General features: G+C 30.6%; 1 protein-coding gene across 3 annotated transcripts in view; it reads right to left on the reverse strand.

The window, feature by feature from the left end:
* Positions 1-1,629: 1,629 nt before the first annotated feature.
* LOC134685405 (kinesin-like protein KIF6) overlaps positions 1,630-21,511 on the reverse strand; it is a 49,780-nt gene continuing 29,898 nt past the window's right edge. The window contains exons 9-20 of one of the 3 annotated variants that reach the window (XM_063545156.1): positions 21,267-21,278; positions 18,904-19,000; positions 16,139-16,200; positions 15,977-16,035; positions 13,444-13,750; positions 12,067-12,197; positions 11,420-11,651; positions 10,744-10,876; positions 9,405-9,605; positions 7,327-8,559; positions 6,686-6,770; positions 1,630-4,545 (exon numbers count right to left, since the gene is read on the reverse strand). In XM_063545156.1, the coding sequence (XP_063401226.1) occupies positions 4,283-4,545; positions 6,686-6,770; positions 7,327-8,559; positions 9,405-9,605; positions 10,744-10,876; positions 11,420-11,651; positions 12,067-12,197; positions 13,444-13,750; positions 15,977-16,035; positions 16,139-16,200; positions 18,904-19,000; positions 21,267-21,278 (2,815 nt within the window). In that variant the 3' untranslated portion in view covers positions 1,630-4,282. Of the gene's footprint in view, positions 4,546-6,685; positions 6,771-7,326; positions 8,560-9,404; positions 9,606-10,743; positions 10,877-11,419; positions 11,652-12,066; positions 12,198-13,443; positions 13,751-15,976; positions 16,036-16,079; positions 16,201-18,903; positions 19,001-21,266; positions 21,279-21,511 lie in introns of all 3 variants that reach the window. The other 2 variants (XM_063545155.1, XM_063545157.1) reach the window with 2 other exon arrangements.

Below are 21,511 nucleotides of genomic sequence, written 5' to 3' on the forward strand. Positions count from 1 at the left end.
GATCTATTTTTTTCCTCTTTGATCTTTTCAATTTTGGCCAAATCTCATGCATTTGTTTAATGAAAATTTGGCAGAACTGCTATACATGTGTCAATGAAAACTATGGCAATCGTATCCCTCAGAGCATTCTGCTCTTTGATTTATTGATTTCTCTTAAGTAGAAAATAAACTGACAACACCATGGCAAAAATACCAAAAGAAATGTCTACAAAATGCCACATTGAAAACTAAAGAATGACCAACCAGAACCACATCAACAGGTGGTCAGGAAGTGTAAGCAGATCCATCTCCACAAGTGGCATCTGTCATGTGCTCAATCATTTACAAACCCCAAAGATATTTTCAATTTGATACGTCACAATCATGAAAAAAATAACCATTTGTGGCAACAACGATCAGAATTTATCCATTGTCATCTGTAAAAAATTATTTCATAATGGTCAACCAACTCATAATGGTGACCATAAAATCTTCAAAGGGGATGATTTCAACTGATCTTTTCAGTCTTTTGGAAAATGTATTTCCAAGAGCTTCAGCAGAGTGTGTTCACCTTTTTTTGTAAGTTTATTTAACTGATGTTTTAGCTTTGAATGTAATCTGTTCCAACTGTATTGGTATTAAGGTTTACAAGCTATGTATGTATGTACATCCAGTTTTGTTTGAATTGAGTTCAATTAATAAAGGGTTGGTCTCCAATGGTAAGAAGTTCATCTGCAGTGACTACTAGCCTGTTAATATTGAAGTTGTAAGTTAACCCCAGATTGTGATCAGGTGTGTTTTACTCCAATCTTAATTAGAACCAAGATTTCTATATTTTTGTATGAGGGAAGGTGGGCGGTTGTTTTCAGCTACTCCAGTTTCCTGCACCAATAAAAACTTGCCTCTGACAAGATTTCTATATTTTTGTATGAGGGAAGGTGGATGGTTATTTTCAGCTACTCCAGCTTCCTACACCAATAAAAACTTGCCTCTGACAAGATTTCTATATTTTTGTATGAGGGAAGGTGGGCGGTTATTTTCAGCTACTCCAGCTTCCTACACCAATAAAAACTTGACTCTGACATGAATAAAAAAAAAGCCTTGAGTGCTAAAAGTGACATTAAATATAAACAATCTATCAATCACTTCCATCTATAAATATAACTAAAAATCATGGGTTTTACCTTTAAATCTCTGTATACTAGGTATATTTAGGCAACACCATGGAAAAAGGATTCAAAATAAACTTTGATATAGAATTTATTTAAGTACAAGACACTGAAGCACATTTGTGCTGCCATAAATAAATAAATTGTAATAACTAACAAACAGAGTCAACAAGTCTATAAACATCACAGAGATTTACATATAGTCATGGTCATAAGACACTATAATATCACTGATATAAATATTATACAAATACAGCCTTTGTATGAGGTCGATACAAGGATATATTGACCTGAAAAAAGTATATTGACTGAGGACGAAGTCCGAGGTCGATATACTTCTTTGGGTCGATATATCCTGTATTGACCTCATACAAAGGCTATATTTGTGATATTAATTTCCGACCATATTTGTATCAAACTCGTCATTTAGGTTTGTTGGAATTTTATAAATATTACAATTTGTCTCCTTGACAATAACAACATATTAGTTGTTATTTAATTTCTTTTTTTTTTTACATTTTATGTTTTTGAAGATTTTTTCAGTCAAATTATTGATCACAGATATCATGTGTTTCAAAACGTTAAACAATATCCTGAAATTCATTACATGACGTCACAAAGTATATCGGTTTTTAGATATTCTAAAAATAACCGTGCGATATGCATTTTGCAGGTCAATATGCTTTTTGCTATACACCGTTTTCTCTCTACCTTCGAAAATATAGTTTAACATGTGACTATGCCTAAACGAATCAAATTTGTTAAATAATACAAATTAATAATATTGTCAATTATCACAAAACCTCTGACATCATCAATATTAAAATTGTCATGGGCACATGACTATAATATCACTGATATACGTATCTGGTAGTCATTAATACGAGAACCAGTAACATCATTGATATTTTGTCATGGTTACAAGATGTACTCACATCGGTAATACTAACAAAGTCATTGTCAGTAATTTTTATACTGCTGCAAAGAAAATACAATTACAAAGTCAAAAAGTATTTTGATGATTTTTGTAGTAGTAACAATAAAAACATTGGGAAATCATAACGACAGTGCATGGTACTATCAATCAAAATAAATACATTATTTAAATTGTTACATCTAAGAAATTGAACAAATAAGTTAAAGGACAAGGTTCACTTATGGTCCAAAATGACCTAAAAATCAACTATATTAGAAAACACCACAAAGTTCACAATCCCGAAGTGGACTGTAAAAATGGGGGAAAATCTCATATTAGAAAGATCATATCATAGGGAATATGTGTACTAAGTTTTAAGTTGATTGGACTTTAACTTCATCAAAAAATTCCTCAACCAAAATCTTTAACCTGAAGCGGGACAGACGAACAGACGGACAAACGAATGGACGCACAGACCAGAAAACATAATGCCCATAAATGGGACATAAAATGCCCATAAATGATGCATAACAATACCAAAATTTACCTAAAATACTAATAATGTACATTAATGGGGTTCAAAAATTTTAAAGGAAGGTTGCAAAAAAGTTTTTTTTAGTCTTACTAGGATTATCACAAGTATTTCTTTATGAAATTGGTAAATTTTTAGCCTGATTTTTTTTTTTTATAAATTTAGGGCCAATTTTAACCCTTCGGGAACCTTATCCTTTCCTTTGACAATGGTCAACATAAGAGAAAACAGTAGTCTTCTTTTAAATGTTTGAGACAGAAAAATGCATTCTGGAGGTAATTGTATTACTAGCACATCAAAACAAAAATAACATTAAATGTTACCTAAATTCTGATCTGTACATAAGATATGGCAAGGACAATTCTCATAACTGTTTTTACAATAAATATAAATGCGATAAATATAAATGTATCTAAACATCAACTTCTAAAAAATTTAAATATAAAAAATCTGTCATAAAAAAATGGAATGTTTTAAATCAATATCACAATAAATATTGGTGGTAAACTCATTTTGGACGGAAAATTCAAAAATAAATAAAATACTTTTTTTTCCAGAAAATTTGTGTAAACTCAAAACTTGGACAGTTCTCTTCAGAGAAAACTTTCTCTTTGATTTTAATGCTTTATCACCGGTATCAGATACCAGCAGTAACTTTTTCTCTACATCACAAAACTATCAAAAATAATTTGTATTTATTTTTTTCAAAGATATATGTATTTGTATTTTACTTCTTGGAATCAAAACTATGATATTCATTAACACTAGTAAACACTGGAAATACTCTCCTAAATAGGATTTGTAAAAACTATTACAGTCTAAAACTCATTACCGGTACCATACATTTACATTACAAAAATCTGATTGTATTAAAGCCATTTATGGTTCAATTGAATATTCCTACACTAAGCAAAATACGTTTTTCCACAAAACTTGCATAGCAAAGTCACAATTTTCAATACTGAGTTTCATTACCTCAACACAGAAAATTAATTTTGTGTTCCTTTAAAAAATATCTAGCATTTACTAGAAATATGATTTAACATTACAAAATCATATGGAACAGAATATGAAAGATATCGTAATATCCAGAAATAAATATTAAGGCACGGAGAAAATCAATGGTCAATGATGATATGTGTATATTTATATAACATCAGGAAATTGGTGAAAGAGTAAAAAAATTGCACTAGTTTTGAAATAAATTCTGCCAAATATAGGGGTGTTAATTTAAAATTGTGAACAGAAATATATTTCAACAGTTATGTAAAGAATGAAAAAAAAGGAAATTTGTCTAATCAGATCCTTACAATATTCAATAATATTTACTAAAATAAAGTAAACACAAGAAAATAAAAGTTAGAAAAAGGGATGTCCATTCCCCAAGTGCCTGTGAATTTTCCCTGAAGTCAATTAAGGGTTTAGAAATAAGATACTTAAAGATAGCACGTTTTTGGTGGAATGAATAAACAAGTGATATCACAGACTATTTAACAAAACATTCTGACTAGCCTTCTATCAATATAGGAAATTCTAAAAATATCAAATGCATAACTAATCACATTTCAGAATTTTCAACAATACAAATTCTTAACATGTCCTAAAAAAATGCAAATTTGGCCCTAAAACTAAAAATAATATCACAAATTTATCTATAGTACCCTTATTTTACAGTCTGATTTGATTTTAATAACGCCTCTTTTTGTTTTTTTTTTTGATATAGTTTCTCCATGCTCGTTGTATAAGTTCTGCCGATCTCCTGGCTTTCCTGATTTTGGCGACCCGTTCTTTATGAGATTGTACTTTGGATTGGAAGGCATTCTCCACATCGTTAGCAGGTTCTACTGGTGTAGACTGAGGTTTGCTGGACTGAGTATAGTGATTCGCTTTCTTAGGAACATACTCCATTTTCATGTTATGACCAACTACCATATCATCAAAACTTTTATCTAAAATGTGAGACATAAAGACAATAACTATAAATGTTTCCTCAAAGGTGCAAAGATTTTAAATGAAACCACAAAAGTAACAGATATTATTCATTATTCAATTACGACATGCTCCTTTTGCTTGTAAACAATGTGATAAATTTTGTTATACATGTATCTATACATAGTGCAGACTCAGTAATGTACCTATAAATGGCTGTTACAAATTATCTTCCTTGTAAATCCACATGTATTGTAGCATAAGTGCAAACAGTATGTATATTTCCCTGTGTTTGAATTTAAAAAAATTGTAAGACGAAGAGGTTGAACTTTATTGACCTTATCATATATATCTGATAGTTTTCACGTCCTATTCAGATATTTTGAAGCTTTTAAAGGTGATATTTTTCAAAAGCACGCCCTATCACCTTGTATATAGGCTGGCACATTACCACAATACCATAGGGGTAGATCTTGGCATTAAATAGATATATTTTTCTGCTACTGTTGGTCCAAGAAGTTGCTTCTTATTTCTTTTGAAATTATTATTAGACATAAAGATGGGGGGTGGGGGATAATTGTGATTATAAATCACATTATATTCCCATATGGGCAGTTCTTATAAGCAAAAGAAAAATACAAGAACATGCATGTGTCTGAAGGACAGACACCATGCCCCCTCCCACTTTCACATTTCCATGTTTAGTGAAGTGCCCAAAACAAAAAATGGCATATAAATTAAACAATAGATGTGGTTTACATTTCAAGTTGATGTGTAGGCTAACTACCTTAAACCAAAACTTTAACTTGATAAGAGTCCAATGGACCTACAAATAAATGGACAACCAGATACTCAGACCGGAAAAACATAATGCCCCTCTACTGTTGTAGGCAGGACATATAAAATAAGCGACACAGAACTTCTATAAAATATTCTATTTTTACTATGTGCTTGTAACAAAGCTTGACAATCTATATTGTCTTAAATTACTGCAAAAACATAAACTGAAAATAAACAAATGAAATAAATGAAATCAATAAACAATTGAAAAAATATTTCACTCTAATTATTTGATGCTACATTGGGGCTACTACTGTGAATCATACACACACATTACCTGATACTGATTATTATTCTGACTTAGCTGCTGATAACAAAATATTCTAGAAAAATTTAATAATTATTGACAAGCAAATCATAAATTTTCCTACATAATGAGCTGTTTAAGAAAATTAACATAGATTACCGTACACAAAAAAGTTGAAACCACCATGCAGACACAGAATCAACTGTGTATTGATATATCAACAACCTTGTTCTAAAATGTTTGCAATTGTATTTTGTAAGAGACAACAAAATTGTAAAGCCTTTATAAAGTTTTGTACCTCGATTTTTTGTGATTACAAAATACAATCAATATCTCAAGATTGAAAGTTTTTTTTTAAATATTCCAATCTGGAAAAAGGGCAATTACTAGACATTTTGATAAGAAAATCAGTTGCAAGATATTTTTCTTTAATTAAAAGAAAAAGACCATTTTCTAATTCATTCTTCACTGGAAAAAAACTTGTCAATTATGTGCCCCTTTGTGATGTCATTTACAGGGAGTAGCCTGTATCCCTACACTATTAACTTTCATTAAGCGTCTTAGTGATCATAATTATGCAGAATAAACTAGAAATAATAGGTGTTTTGTAGGTACTTAATCACAATTCCCTCATGACAGCAGTGCTGATTGTCAATTATGAGAATTCAATTTGCCGCAAAATTCGTACAATATAGGGTAATAGTTTTCCTACCACTCGCTCAACATTGGAACGGAAGTGACGACGCAACTAAACACAGGAACGATGTCCACTAAAACCAGAGTTTTTGACAGAAATGCATCAATTGTCTATTAAATCAACTTTATTGCACTAAATGATGCTTAACAATTTACTTAGCTTACATCACTGGGCTAAGTTTCCCTAGTATCTCTTTACAGATTTAGAGGTAATAGATATTGGATGTCATAAATAAGCCTATGTATATCCAGTACAACTGTATAGAGAAATTGCTGATGTGGAAATCTTAAATTAAAAAAAATGTAGATAAACCATGTGATCACAATAATGACAAAATAATTTTGAAGTGGACAACCCTGTTTTTGATGACACATACCTTCCTTAGACTTTGATGGTGTTCTTGTCTTCTTTTCTGGAGTTTTAATAGATGTAGAAGCCAATCTGTCTAAAATGGACGTCTCCTGTTAAAATATAATATGTCAAAATCAGATTTACTATGGTGAAAATGTAAAGTAACAGGTGTATTCTACACAATAAAACTTTCAGAATTTTTTTAAATAAAGTATTTAAATGTTATTTTAAAAACATCATCTGGTATATTTCTGCCATATATTTTCTTTTTATATACATCTAGATTATTCTGCCATTGTTGTTCATATTAAAGAACTTACTGTTTTTGTCCTGATTAAAACAACAGAGATCATCTTCCTGTCTTAATAGTTCAGTTTAATTTCATATGTGTATTCAATAGAACTGATAAATAAAAAGTAATATATGCAAGAGGAAACAGTATTTTGGTATAATAATTTATAGATGTTGACTAAAAGTAGCCATCTTGTAATTGCTATAAGACATCTTACAACTGCTAAGCAAATTAAGACTGATGACCAGTTCTGTATTGGTTTATTTTTGTGTGTTACAAAACCCATTAGCATTTTGTTTTATCCTAACAAAGAAAATAGCTCTCCTTTTGAACTTTGAACTTTCTTGTTTGTTTAAGAAATTCACTGTACTCACTCTAGCCATAGGTCCCCAGTTTCTGTACTTAATATTTGGAGTTTTTGGTTTTGGCTTTTTCTGTTCTGCATCGCTATAATCACTATCCATTGACTTATCCCTCCATCTGTCTCGGCTCTTTGTCTTACGGTCACGACTTGTGCTCTTTCTCTCCCGACTATGACTACTCTGTCTTAACCAGGAATCTCTAGAACTCTGCCGGTCTCTACTCCTACCCTGTCTAACACCATAAGCTGCCTGTATCTGATCTGATCTCTGTCGAGATGTACCACGACTTTTACGACTTGGGGCTTCACCAAAAAAGCTAGGATTGGTATTCCTAGCATAATCATTATAATCCTCATGATCATAATAAACGTTAGATTCACTTTTGTCCAACATTGATGCTAAAGCAGAATCAAAGGTATTTGAGGCAAGGCCCATTTTTCTGGCATCAAATTTATCTCCTCTACTCATTCCATACACATAATTACTTGGCAACATTGTTTCTTCTGGTTCAGACTCAAAACCATTTTCCCGATCACTGCTAATTTCACGTCTTCGTTCAGATTTTCTAGAAGAAGACTTGTAATCATCAGTCATATATTCTGGAGATAAAAACTGAACCTCTTTTTCAGCATTTCTTTTTAACTCACTGTGAAAATCAGCTACAGAAGCCTGTCTGCTCGCTGCAGATGAAGGTGGCCGTGAAAATGCTGATTCCCATCTTACAGTTGGATCCTTTTCTTGTTTTCTTTTGGCATAAAAATCTGAATCTGGAATGCTGCTTTGAAATGATCTCAGACTGGCTCTTGAAGGAGGACGATCAAAATTTGATTTGGCTGTGAAAAATGTAGCACCAGAAACTCGAGTAACAGCAGATTTAGGATATTCTTCTTGATCATCCTCGTCCCTATCAAAGTCACTTTTAGCTGTTACAAAAGTGTCATCTGATGCCCTGGTCTGTGCAGACCTCGGATAATTCTCCTCCTCCTGTTCTACAATTTGAACTGGTTTTGATGCATGTCGTGATGCATGCCGAGACGGTTCTCGATGCATGAACATGCCTTTAGCAGGAGCTGTATTCATGTTACGATCACCATTATGTAATACAAGTCCATCTGGGTATCCTGCAGATTTAGACATGCGTAACATTTCTTTAAATTCTTGTAATTTTTGTCTTGTGGCTTCTTCTTTCATCTCTAACTGTCGACTTAGTACCATGTATTTTTCTCTATCTAGATCTGTCTGAGCCTGTAATTAGTAAGACATGTAATTTAATTTGTATGTTCTTCTTCAGTTAACCTAGGACTGTATGGTAAATTTGATGGTCATAAATTTGTATTAATGTATAGGAACTGTAATGTATGATAATTGATAAAAAAAATCTGATAAATTAGATTATAAATCTAGTACTTTTCAATATATACCTCATATAATAATAACTTCAGGATATTTTTTTTTTCATCTGAAACAATTTTTTTTACAAATGATACTGTGTTCATATCAGTTCTAAGTAACCAAGTGTGTCAATGAGACAGATACCCAACAACACAAGTTTATCTAAGACAGATAATGTACATGTAACATACTGAAGATAAGCTTTATCTTTTAGGTATGTGATTTGTGCACATTAAAAAGATATTTTCTTTAAAAAATTATTTCAATTCAGATACAGTTAAATGACTCATGTGTATATTAAGGTGCCTCTAATTTATTCTGTTTCTGTTGTTTACTGGAAAGAAAATGTCACATTTCTGATATTTTATGAACCTTCTGTACAGAAGAATCAGTAGAATTAATTAAAGAGGCTATAAAACATAACAGTGGTATATAAATGTAATCAGACAACCTCAACCATTGATGGAAAATTCTGGAAGAGACTTTCTTGAATTTGTAATTTGACAAAGTTGTATGTTAAAGTACATATTGACTAGCCTACAAGACAAACTTTTTAAGACTATTTTTCTGACTATATCTTTACAAACATTTCAGTAATCTTAATATAGAGTAATCTTTTGCCTACATGTGTTAATGGGTAAATAAGTTGAATAACATTTGGTAGAGCTGTTTTGATGATATGTGTTTTTAAGATTTACCCTTTCATGTTTCTTCTCCTCGTTTCTCAACAAATCGTAGACCTGTCTGGTATTTAACGTTCCATCATGTTTACGGAACTTTCCAAACTTATCCACAATAGTTGGTTTAGCACTACCAATCTCAGCCATAATATGTTCTGACTGTTCATTTAACTGTTGGCGTTTCTCATCTATAAATTCCAACTTTTTATCAAACTTTGCCTGTAATGAAAAATAAGGACTTTAAGGTGGTACCTAACAGGGAGATAACTCTGTAAAATCAGCAGAACGTTTTGATGACGTCGAGTTCATAAGGGAATATTAAGCTTCCAAATGATCAAAATAAGTGTTTGTCAAATTGCTTTATAACCAGTGTAATTGTTCTGATAAAACAGTTGGTTCAAATTTTTTTACTTTTTTTTATTTTTGTCAAAGCGTCAAAGTAAAGAATTTGTCAAAATTTTAAGAAAATTAAACGAGCCAAATTGATTTTAGTTAAAGTGTTAGGTACCACCTTAAAGCTGCCTATATATGTAAGGAAATATTGATTTTAGTTGGCAGGTCTGCTGAATTTGATTGTTATGAATTCTGTTTAGAGATATATACTGGAAAAGATTCTTTTCATGTATATAAAAGGTATCAATATGCACTGAAGTAATCCGGAGTTTCATAAAATATGATATGGGATCTGCTATACACTTTTAAAGTGATAAGGTGTTTCAGTTGAACACATATTAATATAATAAAGGAGTAGGTCCAGTAAGACCCCTTTTTGGCCCCAAAATATGGCAGTTTTACAAAATTGTTAAAATGTACACATTTAGTTATTTATTGGATAGAAGAATGGTTCTGCTACATAAATATGGGCTGTTTTTGACAATACAATGCACATATATTGGGTACTAGCACCATTAAGTCATGCTAAATTACTGAAATCTTAACAATTCCAGCATTTAACTTAAATTTTAGACGGTTTTCGGGTAAAACAAAAGTGGCCGCATTCGTATTCATCCAAAATATTGAAAAGGTAGTTGTATTTGCTGATAATATAGAACACATATAAAGATTGGGGATGAACACGGAAGTGGCCACTTTTGTTTTTGACAAAAACCATCTGAAAAATGACATTTTTTCGTATATTTTGTAGATTTTACATATTTGAGCTTGAATTGGATCGTTTTTAATGACAAAATAAGTTAAAATCTTTCACATAAATTAATTGAATCATAAGAAATAGACACTTAAGTGTTTAAAAAGTGGTCAAAATCTTTCGTCATATGAAACTGAAATTTGAGGCCAAAATCGGTCCTTACCGGACTCCTTTTAACAATTTTAGACTAAACTATCAACAGTAACACACCTGTCGTTTCCTGAGTTGTTTTTCCACCAGTTTTTCTTGTTCCACCAGATTAGGATCTGCCTCAGTGGATCTAAGTTGTTGTACATAGGCATGCTGATCTGTTACTTGATCTTTTGTTACATCTAAGTTTGTTCTTAAATAAACAAAGTTTTATCTAAAAATATGTTGAGTTACTTCCCTTAGACTGTAAGCAAACTGTATTTTTGTATGTTTATTTAACTTTGTTGTTTTCCCCATCACTCATTTATAGCGAATTCTAAACTGAAAGCATAATATGGTATTCTGACTATAACACTTAAAACAAGGTTACTTCTATGGCATTTGGTCTTTGGTGAAGAGTTGTCTCATTGGTAATCATACCACACCTTCTTATTTTTAAAATTAAAGCCTCCTCCTAATTTGGGTGAACGATGTAACAGGAAAACAAACTATTTAAGGGTTAAACTTAAATGAAATGTAACTATTAAATAGAAAAGGGTAAAAACATGTTCTTACCAGAATGTGACAGTAGTTCCAGAAAGGTAGTAAACATTAAAAGGGTTTGGTTATACATTTCCTGCCTGTGTATGCATTCACTGTTTCTATTAAATCTCATCTGTATATATACACACAAAAAAGAATTTAATTGACTCACTGTTTCAAATTAATATACAAATGTATTATAAAAGTAACATACTTAATCTCCTGTTCCATCATATCTAATTCCTGAGTGGCCAGATTTAATTTCATTTCAATGATTTCTTCTTCTTTCTCTAATTTCTCCTGTTGCATCTGATGAACTTTAGAATTTAATGTTTTTATCTCCTTCACTCGTTTCTTTTCAAATGGTGTTTGATATTTCCTACTCCTCCTTTTATGGGCCTCCAGTAGTGATGTCAAACGACTGACTGGATCTTGTGGTTTGTTTTCTGTTCACAGAAATATATAAAATACATTTTACTTATAATTTATAATATACAAAAGGCAGTTGCTATCTGCCATCTTAAATAGTGAGATTTATTCAAAAGTGTGAATTGTACAGTATTTGAGTTGAAAGAAAAGTAGTTCTTATTATAACAGGGCTCAATTAAATTGTTCTTTATCTAATAATTGATTGCTCTTTCAAGAACTGACAGCAGGAATTACCCAAAATCTATGTCCCAATGTAATGGATAGTTTTTTGGGAAAAAAACTAACATTGAACAAGAGTGTTTCATTCAATTTTCATACATTTACCTTCTGTATTCCTGATTAGAACACATATACAAAGTAAATATTATACTCAAGAAACACCTTCACTAATTTGGTCATTGACTGAATCTTTCATCTTAACCACATGTTTACCTTCTCTATTTTCCTCATCTGATAGTGTAGATTCCCTGACAGGCTGACGTGGTTTCCTCCGGACAGGTTTTTGGGCTGCTTCCCTGGTGTCAGCAGTCCAAGCATTTGTTATAGGGATCTCTACTTCTTTTCTATAATTAAGTTCAACAATAAAATTAAAACGACTGTTCATATTGTCGACCTGCTATCTTTAATACTGCTTACTAGTATCTTTAAACTATTGCCAGCAATAATTACATAGTAGTGGATGTTATTGCATATAAGTCTGTTGATGAAAACTAATTTAATTTATATGTTTTCATTATGTTTATTTAGTGTATTCAAACAAAACTACCATTTAACTTGATAAACAAAATAAGTCTATACACTGTGGATTCATTAATTTTTGCTGTACCAATATTTGTGATTTTAAGAAAGATTTTTATTTCATTGGTATTGTTATTTTGTTGCTTTGCCAAATTCTGTAAACAAGCTCAATTAAAAAAACACATGATAAAAATGCTATAGTACAACATGTATAAGCAGTCACTGAACCTTTACAGCTAGGTAAAAAACACCAGACACATTATGTATATAGTAACTAGCAACATAATCAGTCAGGGGCATTACTTAAACAAGTAACAATTAAAATTACCTATACAAGTAATGTTGAAAACGAGGCTAATTTAAATATAACTTATATAAGTTATTTTTCGGAATATTATTTTTATAGGTGTCCAAAAATACAGATTTTACTAGCTTTAAATAATTTTCACAGTTATCTGGTTATTTTTCCCTTGATATATAAAAACTAATTCTTTAGAAACACTAATTAACTTTCCGACGCACTTATGTTTCATACCCACGCTTCTTGGTCAAAGATTGGTCTCTCGGGACTATTAAATTATCATTTTCCTCTAAAATCTTGAAGGTAGACTGATATTAATAGATATATACTTGTGAATTAATTAGGACCTGAAGTTATTTATAAATTGTAACCTAAATCAAGTACATATGTGCCTTAGATAAGTGTTATTGCTATTTTTTTCAAAAATGTTTAAAATAACTTATGCAAGTTATATTCTTGTCATTATTTTCAAAGTAACCCTTTATTTCTATACTCCTCTCAAATCTGATAAATTCTTTATTTTATGATATAAAATGTTGTTTAAAATCATTAAAACTACATTTAGTCTATGTTTCTATTGAAAATTAAAATAACTCTATTAAGTAATTTTATTATTTTTAAAATAAAAAATTACTTATATAAGTAATTAAAAAAAATAACTTGTTTAAGTAACGCCCCTGACTGATAATTATTTCAAATATACAAAAAAAAAAGAACACAATCAAATTTTAAATAAATAGCTATCTTTTTTTCTTAACTAAATATCTTACCGGGCTTGATTTTGCTGTATACGTGTATCAGGATGAACTCTCAACACATCCACTTCTGGATCTTCATTTGATGTCAGAACTTTCTTCTCTTCAAAGGCTCTCCTCCTGGTCTGTGATTGGTTATGAGTAATGGAACGAATATTCTTCTTGTTTAAATGATTGTCAGTTGATCTCCAATTTTGATCATTTTTGTGATATTCGATACTTTTGTTATTGTTAGAAAATTCTTGATTTAAGTCTTGTCCTTCTCTTATCATACCTCTAAGTAACTTCATACATTCTCTGAACTTCTGAGGATTTGTTATTCCTGAAGAATTAAGAAATGTTTAAACTATTAGATAGTTATATTATTTTTTTCACCTATATCAGTTGTGTATTTTTATTCTTTCAAAAGTAATTTCAGATCAATTCTGTGCTTAATATAAATAGAATAGAAAATTAACTCTGTAATATTAACGTAAGGGTACCCAAATTGCACCTAGTACCCAAATTGCACCTATTCAGAAAAAATAGCAACGAAAATCTTACAACATTTCCTAGAGACTAAACAATTTGTATTTTTATGATTTGATACTATGCACGTCTTTCAACATAGGTAAACATGTTTAGATATGCACAAAACGTTCACAGTATTTATCAACAGATGGACTATTTACTGAAAAAGCAAAATGTACGAAAACGTCACCATGAGACGTCATCAAAACGTCATCTTTTTAAAATTAGCAAATACAATATATTGTAAGTATCCATTTCATAAAATATGAAGAGAAAGCATGGACTAATATCCAATTGTTCAAAATATTTGAAGAAATTAAACAGAAGCTCGGTTTTTAGACTTTTGACGATGTGAATCTAAGCATGGATGCAATTTGGGTACTCCTTATTACAGAATCAGGGATAGTTTGGAGGTTGATTCAAACACATTTTTTTATGACTCAGTATGGATTAAAAATCAAACTGGTGTACCTATACAATGAAGAAGGATAGGGCTACAAAATAAACACAGTATGGACATTTTTTTCTTGATCATAAAAAAATGTAGGTGAAAAAACTGTCAAAATAGGTGCAATTTGGGTACTGTCACGTTACAACAAAAGAATTGAAAGACAGCTTGCTTTTTTTATGACTTAACATTGTGTACTACATGTAATTTTATAAAGCTTCTCTTATTGAAAACATTCTTGAACAGATGGACAGGTTTTGGATATCAATTATGAACTGGCATATAAAAAATAGAATTTATGTAAGATATGCGTAGGAAGAAGGTGAATGGACAAACATAAGTCTACAATATGATGTTCATTGTTTATGGGGGTATAAAATTCATTGCAATAACTAAAAGTTATGCATTATTATCAATAAGTGTTAGAGTTATGGCTTAACACATGTTGACATATATAAGAAATGTTCTTATATATTTCACCACTATATTTCTATTTTACAAAACTCAAATAGGTTTAGGGATGATATGGCACAAACAAATATATCTAACTCTGCTTCGCTCCATATGCGCATGTCCCAAGCCTGAGTCTGTAGTAAGTATTTTTGTTTGTTGCTGTGTGTAATATCTATTTTTTGTTTATTGCTTTGTACATTAATTAAGCCAATTGAAAATACTCTTTGGTTTTTTTTTCACATTTGACAAGGCTCAGGCTCTGTGATACAGATTCTGTTCTATGCGGTATGGGATTTGCTACTTGTTGACTGGGGATGCAGTAGAATGTGTTCTCTTTCTTGTTGTGTATGCTCTTTAATCTTACAGCAAGGGATTTTCCAGATTGAGTCTTTTTTTAACTGACTAAACAGTATGTTTTTTTCTCTGACTATACAGTATGTCTTTTCTCATTATTGAAGGTGATTCTGTGATCTATAATTGATTGTTATTTAAACTCTGGTGGACATTTGTCTTATTGGCATTTATACCACACCTTAACTTTATATTAACGTGAGGGTAGGAGAAGGGAGCTTCATACCTGCTGTGATGGGGTCAGGTACTTTTCCTCCTAGATAATCTTGAATAATTTCAGCACACATGATTTTATATTCAGGTGAGGGAAGGGAGCTTCATACCTGCAGTGATGGGGTCAGGTACTTTTCTTCCCAGATAACCTTGAATGATTTCAGCACGTCTAACTTTATATAAACCTGAGGGTAGGGAGTTAAATACCTGCTGTGATGGGGTCAGGTACTTTTCCTCCTAGATAACCTTGGATGATTTCAGCACACCTAACTTTATATAAACCTGAGGGTAGGGAGTAATATACCTGCTGTGATGGGGTCAGGTACTTTTCCTCCTAGATAACCTTGGATGATTTCAGCACACCTGACTTTATATAAACCTGCTGTGATGGGGTCAGGTACTTTTCCTCCCAGATGACCTTGAATGATTTCAGCACGTCTAACTTTATATAATCCTGAGGGTAGGGTATATCATACCTGCTGTGATGGGGTCAGGTACTTTTCCTCCTAGATAACCTTGGATGATTTCAGCACACATTATTTTATATTGACGTGAGGGAAGGGAGCTTCATACCTGCAGTGATGGGGTCAGGTACTTTTCCTCCTAGATAACCTTGAATGATTTCAGCACACCTGACTTTATATAAACCTGAGGGTAGGAGAAGGAAGTATCATACCTGCTGTGATGGGGTCAGGTACTTTTCCTCCTAGATAACCTTGGATGATTTCAGCACACATGATTTTATCCTCGTCTGTTAATTTTGTATTCATACCATCTAAAGCTGCATTACCAACCTCCTAAAAACATAATAATAATCAACTATATCTTACTGCAAATAAGGAAATAATTAAAACTATGCATTTACAATAATTCATAAGGTATTATTTTCTATGTATATTGTGGATATTAGTAAACTAGGAAATTAAAACTTTCAACAGTTTAAATTTTCTTAAAACTTTGGCATAACCACAAAATCAAATATCCATTATAAATAACATTCATTCCACAAAATTTAGTACACATGAAAAATAAATGAATCCATAACAACCTAGGTTGAAATACATTTGTAACCAGATGCTCTGCTGGGTGCCTCTTGATACGACCACAAGGGTGGAACCATGAACAGTTGGGGCAATTATGGACACAACATTAAAGCTTGATACAGCTCTAAATTTGGATTGTACTTAAATAGTTGACACAGAATTGGTTTCTGACACAAAACTAATTTGGTCTAAGAACTTAAAAAAATAAAATTAGACACTTACCTATTACAGTCTAATATCCAAAATCTTAATACATTGTCAGCATATCAAAGAACCCCAAGAATTCAATTTTGGATGAAATCAAATAAAGTTTAATTTTGGACCCTTTAGAACTCAATGTGAACCAATTTGATAAAGGTGCCCAAATATAAAAAATCTAAATACATGGTTAGATTCAGCATATCAAAGAACCCATGTATTCAATTTTTGTTGAAATCAAATTATGTTTAAGTTTGGACCCTTTGGACTTTATAGTAGACCAATTTTTAAAAAGGGACCAAAAATAAAAAATCTAAATACACAGTTAGATTCGGCATATCAAGGAACCCCAATAATTCAATTATTGATGAAATCAAACAAAAAAAAAAAAGTTTATTTTTTTACCCTTTTGGCCCCTAATTCCTATACTGTTGGGACCAAACCCCCAAAATCAATCCCAACCTTTCTTTAGTGATTATAAACCTTGTGTTTAAATTTTGTTGTTTTCTTATTACTTATACTAAAGTTATTATTCGGAAATCAAGTCTTTGGAAGACGTTGATGACGACGACGCTGACAAAGACGACGACGATGCTGACACTGATGTGATACCAATATACTACCAAAATTTTTTTAATCGTATAAAAATATATAATGTTATCATATGATAAAAATATATAATGTTATCATATGATAAAAATATATAATGTTATCATATGATAAAAATATCTTTTGTTATACTATAACTTAAGACCAATGTTGTATCAAGAACACATCATCAGCTGTATGTGAAAAACAGAACTGATTCAAACTTATCATATTTTATTCAGATGAACTTTACATTAGTTATCTCCCATAATAGCAGGTATTTTCTTACACTGTTACTATGGCAATTTTTATAATCTAAAAAAAAGTTCTTGATCTTTACCATTGAAAGCAGGGTTTTCGCTGGCGGTCGCCATTTTCACAATTTGCGAAAAAATAATAATTGTGGCGATAAAAATTCGTCATTTGCAAAAGAACTTGGCGAAAGAAATATAAACAACGATTTATTTTCCTCCATCTTGTTTATTTACTTTTTTTTCGAGTTTCTCGGATTTTACCCGACCAGACAATACTCGGAATTCACCTTGACCTCATTAAGATTTAGACAGAAAATCAATAACCAGCTGATTGCATTTTATAGCTATCGACAACAAAGGACTAATTGATAAAGGTGTTGATTGAATTGTTTGACAAAATGATATTGTTAAATGGCTTCCGCTGAATGTTACATATAGAATTTATTTACCACTTTGCGACGCACGTGTTTGAAGCAAACTTTTGACGTCTCCTCTCCTTTTAAAGCTAGTTTAGAAAAGAAAGCTGATGTTTTGAAGAAAAATGATCAAAAGCAAGAAAAATCTCCGATTTAAACTTTTATTATCCTTTGACTTTAATACTACTTTAAAGTCGTTTGAGTGACACACATGTTTCAAGCATAGTTTTACGTCTCAACTTGTTCACTTACGATGGTCATGAAAAGAAAACTGTCGTTATGAAAAAAATTATCAAAAAGGTTAGGAACAACCCCTCGAATTAGAGAAACCCTTCAATGTAACATTTAACTTCACTTCAAATTAGGGATCAATTTCATCATGTTCATGTGATAAAAGCTTTTGTTTGTTGTAAAAACACTTCTTAGTACAAAAGGGCGCATCAGTATTGTTCTTTTAAAGAAACTTTCCATACGAACTATACTGGTATTATATGATAAAAACATGTCCATTAATTTGTTATTTTCCAGGACTTATATCTTCTTTATTAATAAAAGTATAGTGGCCCCCTCATTTAGAAAAATTGTTTAAAATACAATGTATATTTTTCCTTTTGAAGTTTAAATAAATCTGTTGTTTTTGAAAGTAAATGTTTAGTGTTTATTTATTAAAAAGTAGACTCTAGAATAAATATGAGAGAATAATCATAGACCCAATGGGGCAATATTATCTTATTTAAGGGAGGGGGTTAGAAATATAGGTAAATTTTAAACGAAAAATGTATTTATGTTACTTGGCGAAAAAAATAATAAAGTGGCGAAAAATATATTGTTTTGGCGAAAGAGGTGGCGAAAAAAATAATTGACCCAGGGGAAACCCTGATTGAAAGAATATTTTATATAACTTTTCTCTCAGAAGCATTTGTGGCAAGTTTTTTTTATCATGAGGTTGATTTAACTGTAAATTACAAAGATAATTTCTAACAAAATTTCTCAACGATTACCTTGGCAAGTCTGAGACATGATAATTCTGTTTCTAATTCAGCTACTTTTTTCTTCAACTTTTTGATCAAAGATTTTTCATCTAACTGTTCATTTCTCCTGTAATAAAAAAAAAGAAATGTGTGAAAATCAAGTTTTTGTTTTATACAAGTAATAATATAACATATAGTACCATGTAAACAAAGAACTGGCAAACATACCAAAAACACAAGAATTTAATGACTTGTTTAGTAACTACAGAAAAAGTGACCTGATAAACTACTAAAACTAAAGTGAGATATCATAATTATTATAAAAAAAAATAACATTCATTACAAATTTATATATATATATATATATATATATATTTTTAAAGTTCTAAATATTCTTAATATTTAAAAAACAAATTTATTGTTATATTTTTATTTTTATAAGAAAAGATGAAAAAAAACAAAAAAAACAAACTTTAATACTTTGTACTACAAGCTTTTTCTAAACTTTAAAAAAAAATTCTATAAATTTTGAGGGAAATCAGTCAAAAAAATAAATAATGTTATATGACGAGTCAAGGTATATAATACAATAAAAAATCACTTTGTTTGGTTTATATTTTGATTATTATTACTTCAATATTAGAGAACACAAAAATATGAAGACTATTAGGTTAATAAAGTAAATAAAAATAGGCAAAGACTACCATGAAAAGTATGAATATATAATAAAACCAACTTCTTAGTACATGTACTCTTAAACAGTATGTTTTCCTTCTTGAGACAACAGTCCACAAGAGACCATAATGACACAAACATTAACAACTATAGGTCACTGTACAGCCTTCAACAATGAGCAACGCCCATACAGCATAGTCAGCTATAAAAGGCCCTGATAAGACAATGTAAAACAATTCAAAGGAGAAAAGTCTTTTTTCAATTGTTTAAAGTGCAGCAATTTTATATTTGAAGTTGTAATATATCTAATGTGAATTTTATATATGAAGGCTAAACCTATAAGCAAATAAAAAAAATTAAATCAAAGATTGTATTACCTCATTATCCAAGACCTATAGTTTTAGAAAATCTTTGGTTACCATGCAACTAAGATTTCAAATGAGTTAAAATTCAATAAAGTTAAGTCACTACATCAAAACAACAATATTCATGACTTATGCAAAGAACAGAAAATTGTTTAAAATTATAAAAACAGGGTAGGAGACAATGGGATCTCTTTTGCATTTGCTTTGCCCCCTCTATCCATAATCGCTGTACTCATTTCAATTTCTGATGATTTTAGTCGTAAGTTTCTTTTTCAGTTAACCCATACTATATATTAGAAATCACAATTCTTCAGTTAACTTTTGTGTCCTAAACAATAATATACACTTTTTTTTATTAATCACCATATCCCTGATCAAAACATGCTCAAATTATTAAACAAATAAACAGTAAACAGTATTAATGCAGTCAAAACTCCGTAGATAAAACAGTAAATACACATATAGATAAACTGAATTATGCCAGAAACTTAGTTAAAACATATTGAAGTTTGACTGCACATTTTTAAGAAGTAAAGAACATACACCATAGAAAGATGTCAGAAAATAATACATGCATACATAGCAAATTACTTTATCAATTGTAATTGTGTAGTTTTGATGACAGATAATAATGATAGTTGAAACAGTTTCAACCAAAGAGACAGCTGACATGACTTTGTAAATTTTGATAAGGTGCAGAATGAAAACATAAAAGGTACAAATGTTAAAAAGCAAGATGTAGAAAACAAGTTTGATTAAGATTTTTAAAAATTCTGACCATTCATAATGTTTTCAAAAAAATTGCCTCCTAAACTGATCTTTAAAACCACAAAAAAAGTTCACAAGTAATCAAAATGCTTAATAAAGACCTGCTCAAGATAATTAGCATAAAAACAGTCTAAGAAATATCCTAATGTCATATTTATTAATTAGGAATCAAAGTTTACACATTAATGCTGAGTTCACACGTAATTTGAATTCGATTCACATTAACGAATTTGAATTAGTTTAATTCGCATTCGTAACGTTTTACGTCCTAACGTCAATTCTAATTTGAATTACAATGCGCCTCAAATTTGCTTTACTGTCCAAATGGCTTTAAATTTTTGTATCAACAAAAGCATATTTCTAATTCAAATTAAAAAAGAAGAGTGTGTGAACGCGATTATCGAATTAATTTGCATTCGATTCTAATTCAATTCGAATTAAATGTCTGTGTGAACAAGGCATAAAAGTGTTCATCAAATCTACACATTACTGCTACTCCTGTAATTAAAGCAAACTACATGCTTTACAAGCTACATGCTTTACAAGCTACATGCTAATTATAAGCTATAACATTGCGTGTCTTACCATATTCTGCCACTGTAAAGCCAATCATAGTGAAAGTTTAGTTATATATCTGATGTGTAACATGCTTTTATAGTGAACAATATCATTTATAACATGCTTTTATAGTGAACAATATCATTTATAACATGCTTATTATAGTGAACAATATCATTTATAACATGCTTATTATGTGAACAAATTATTTTCACTGACTATTCAATCATGTTGTATTGTTAGTTAATACACACACTAAGAAGTATTTAACA

This window comes from Mytilus trossulus, chromosome 9, assembly GCF_036588685.1.
Source record: "Mytilus trossulus isolate FHL-02 chromosome 9, PNRI_Mtr1.1.1.hap1, whole genome shotgun sequence".
NCBI lineage: Eukaryota > Metazoa > Mollusca > Bivalvia > Mytilida > Mytilidae > Mytilus > Mytilus trossulus.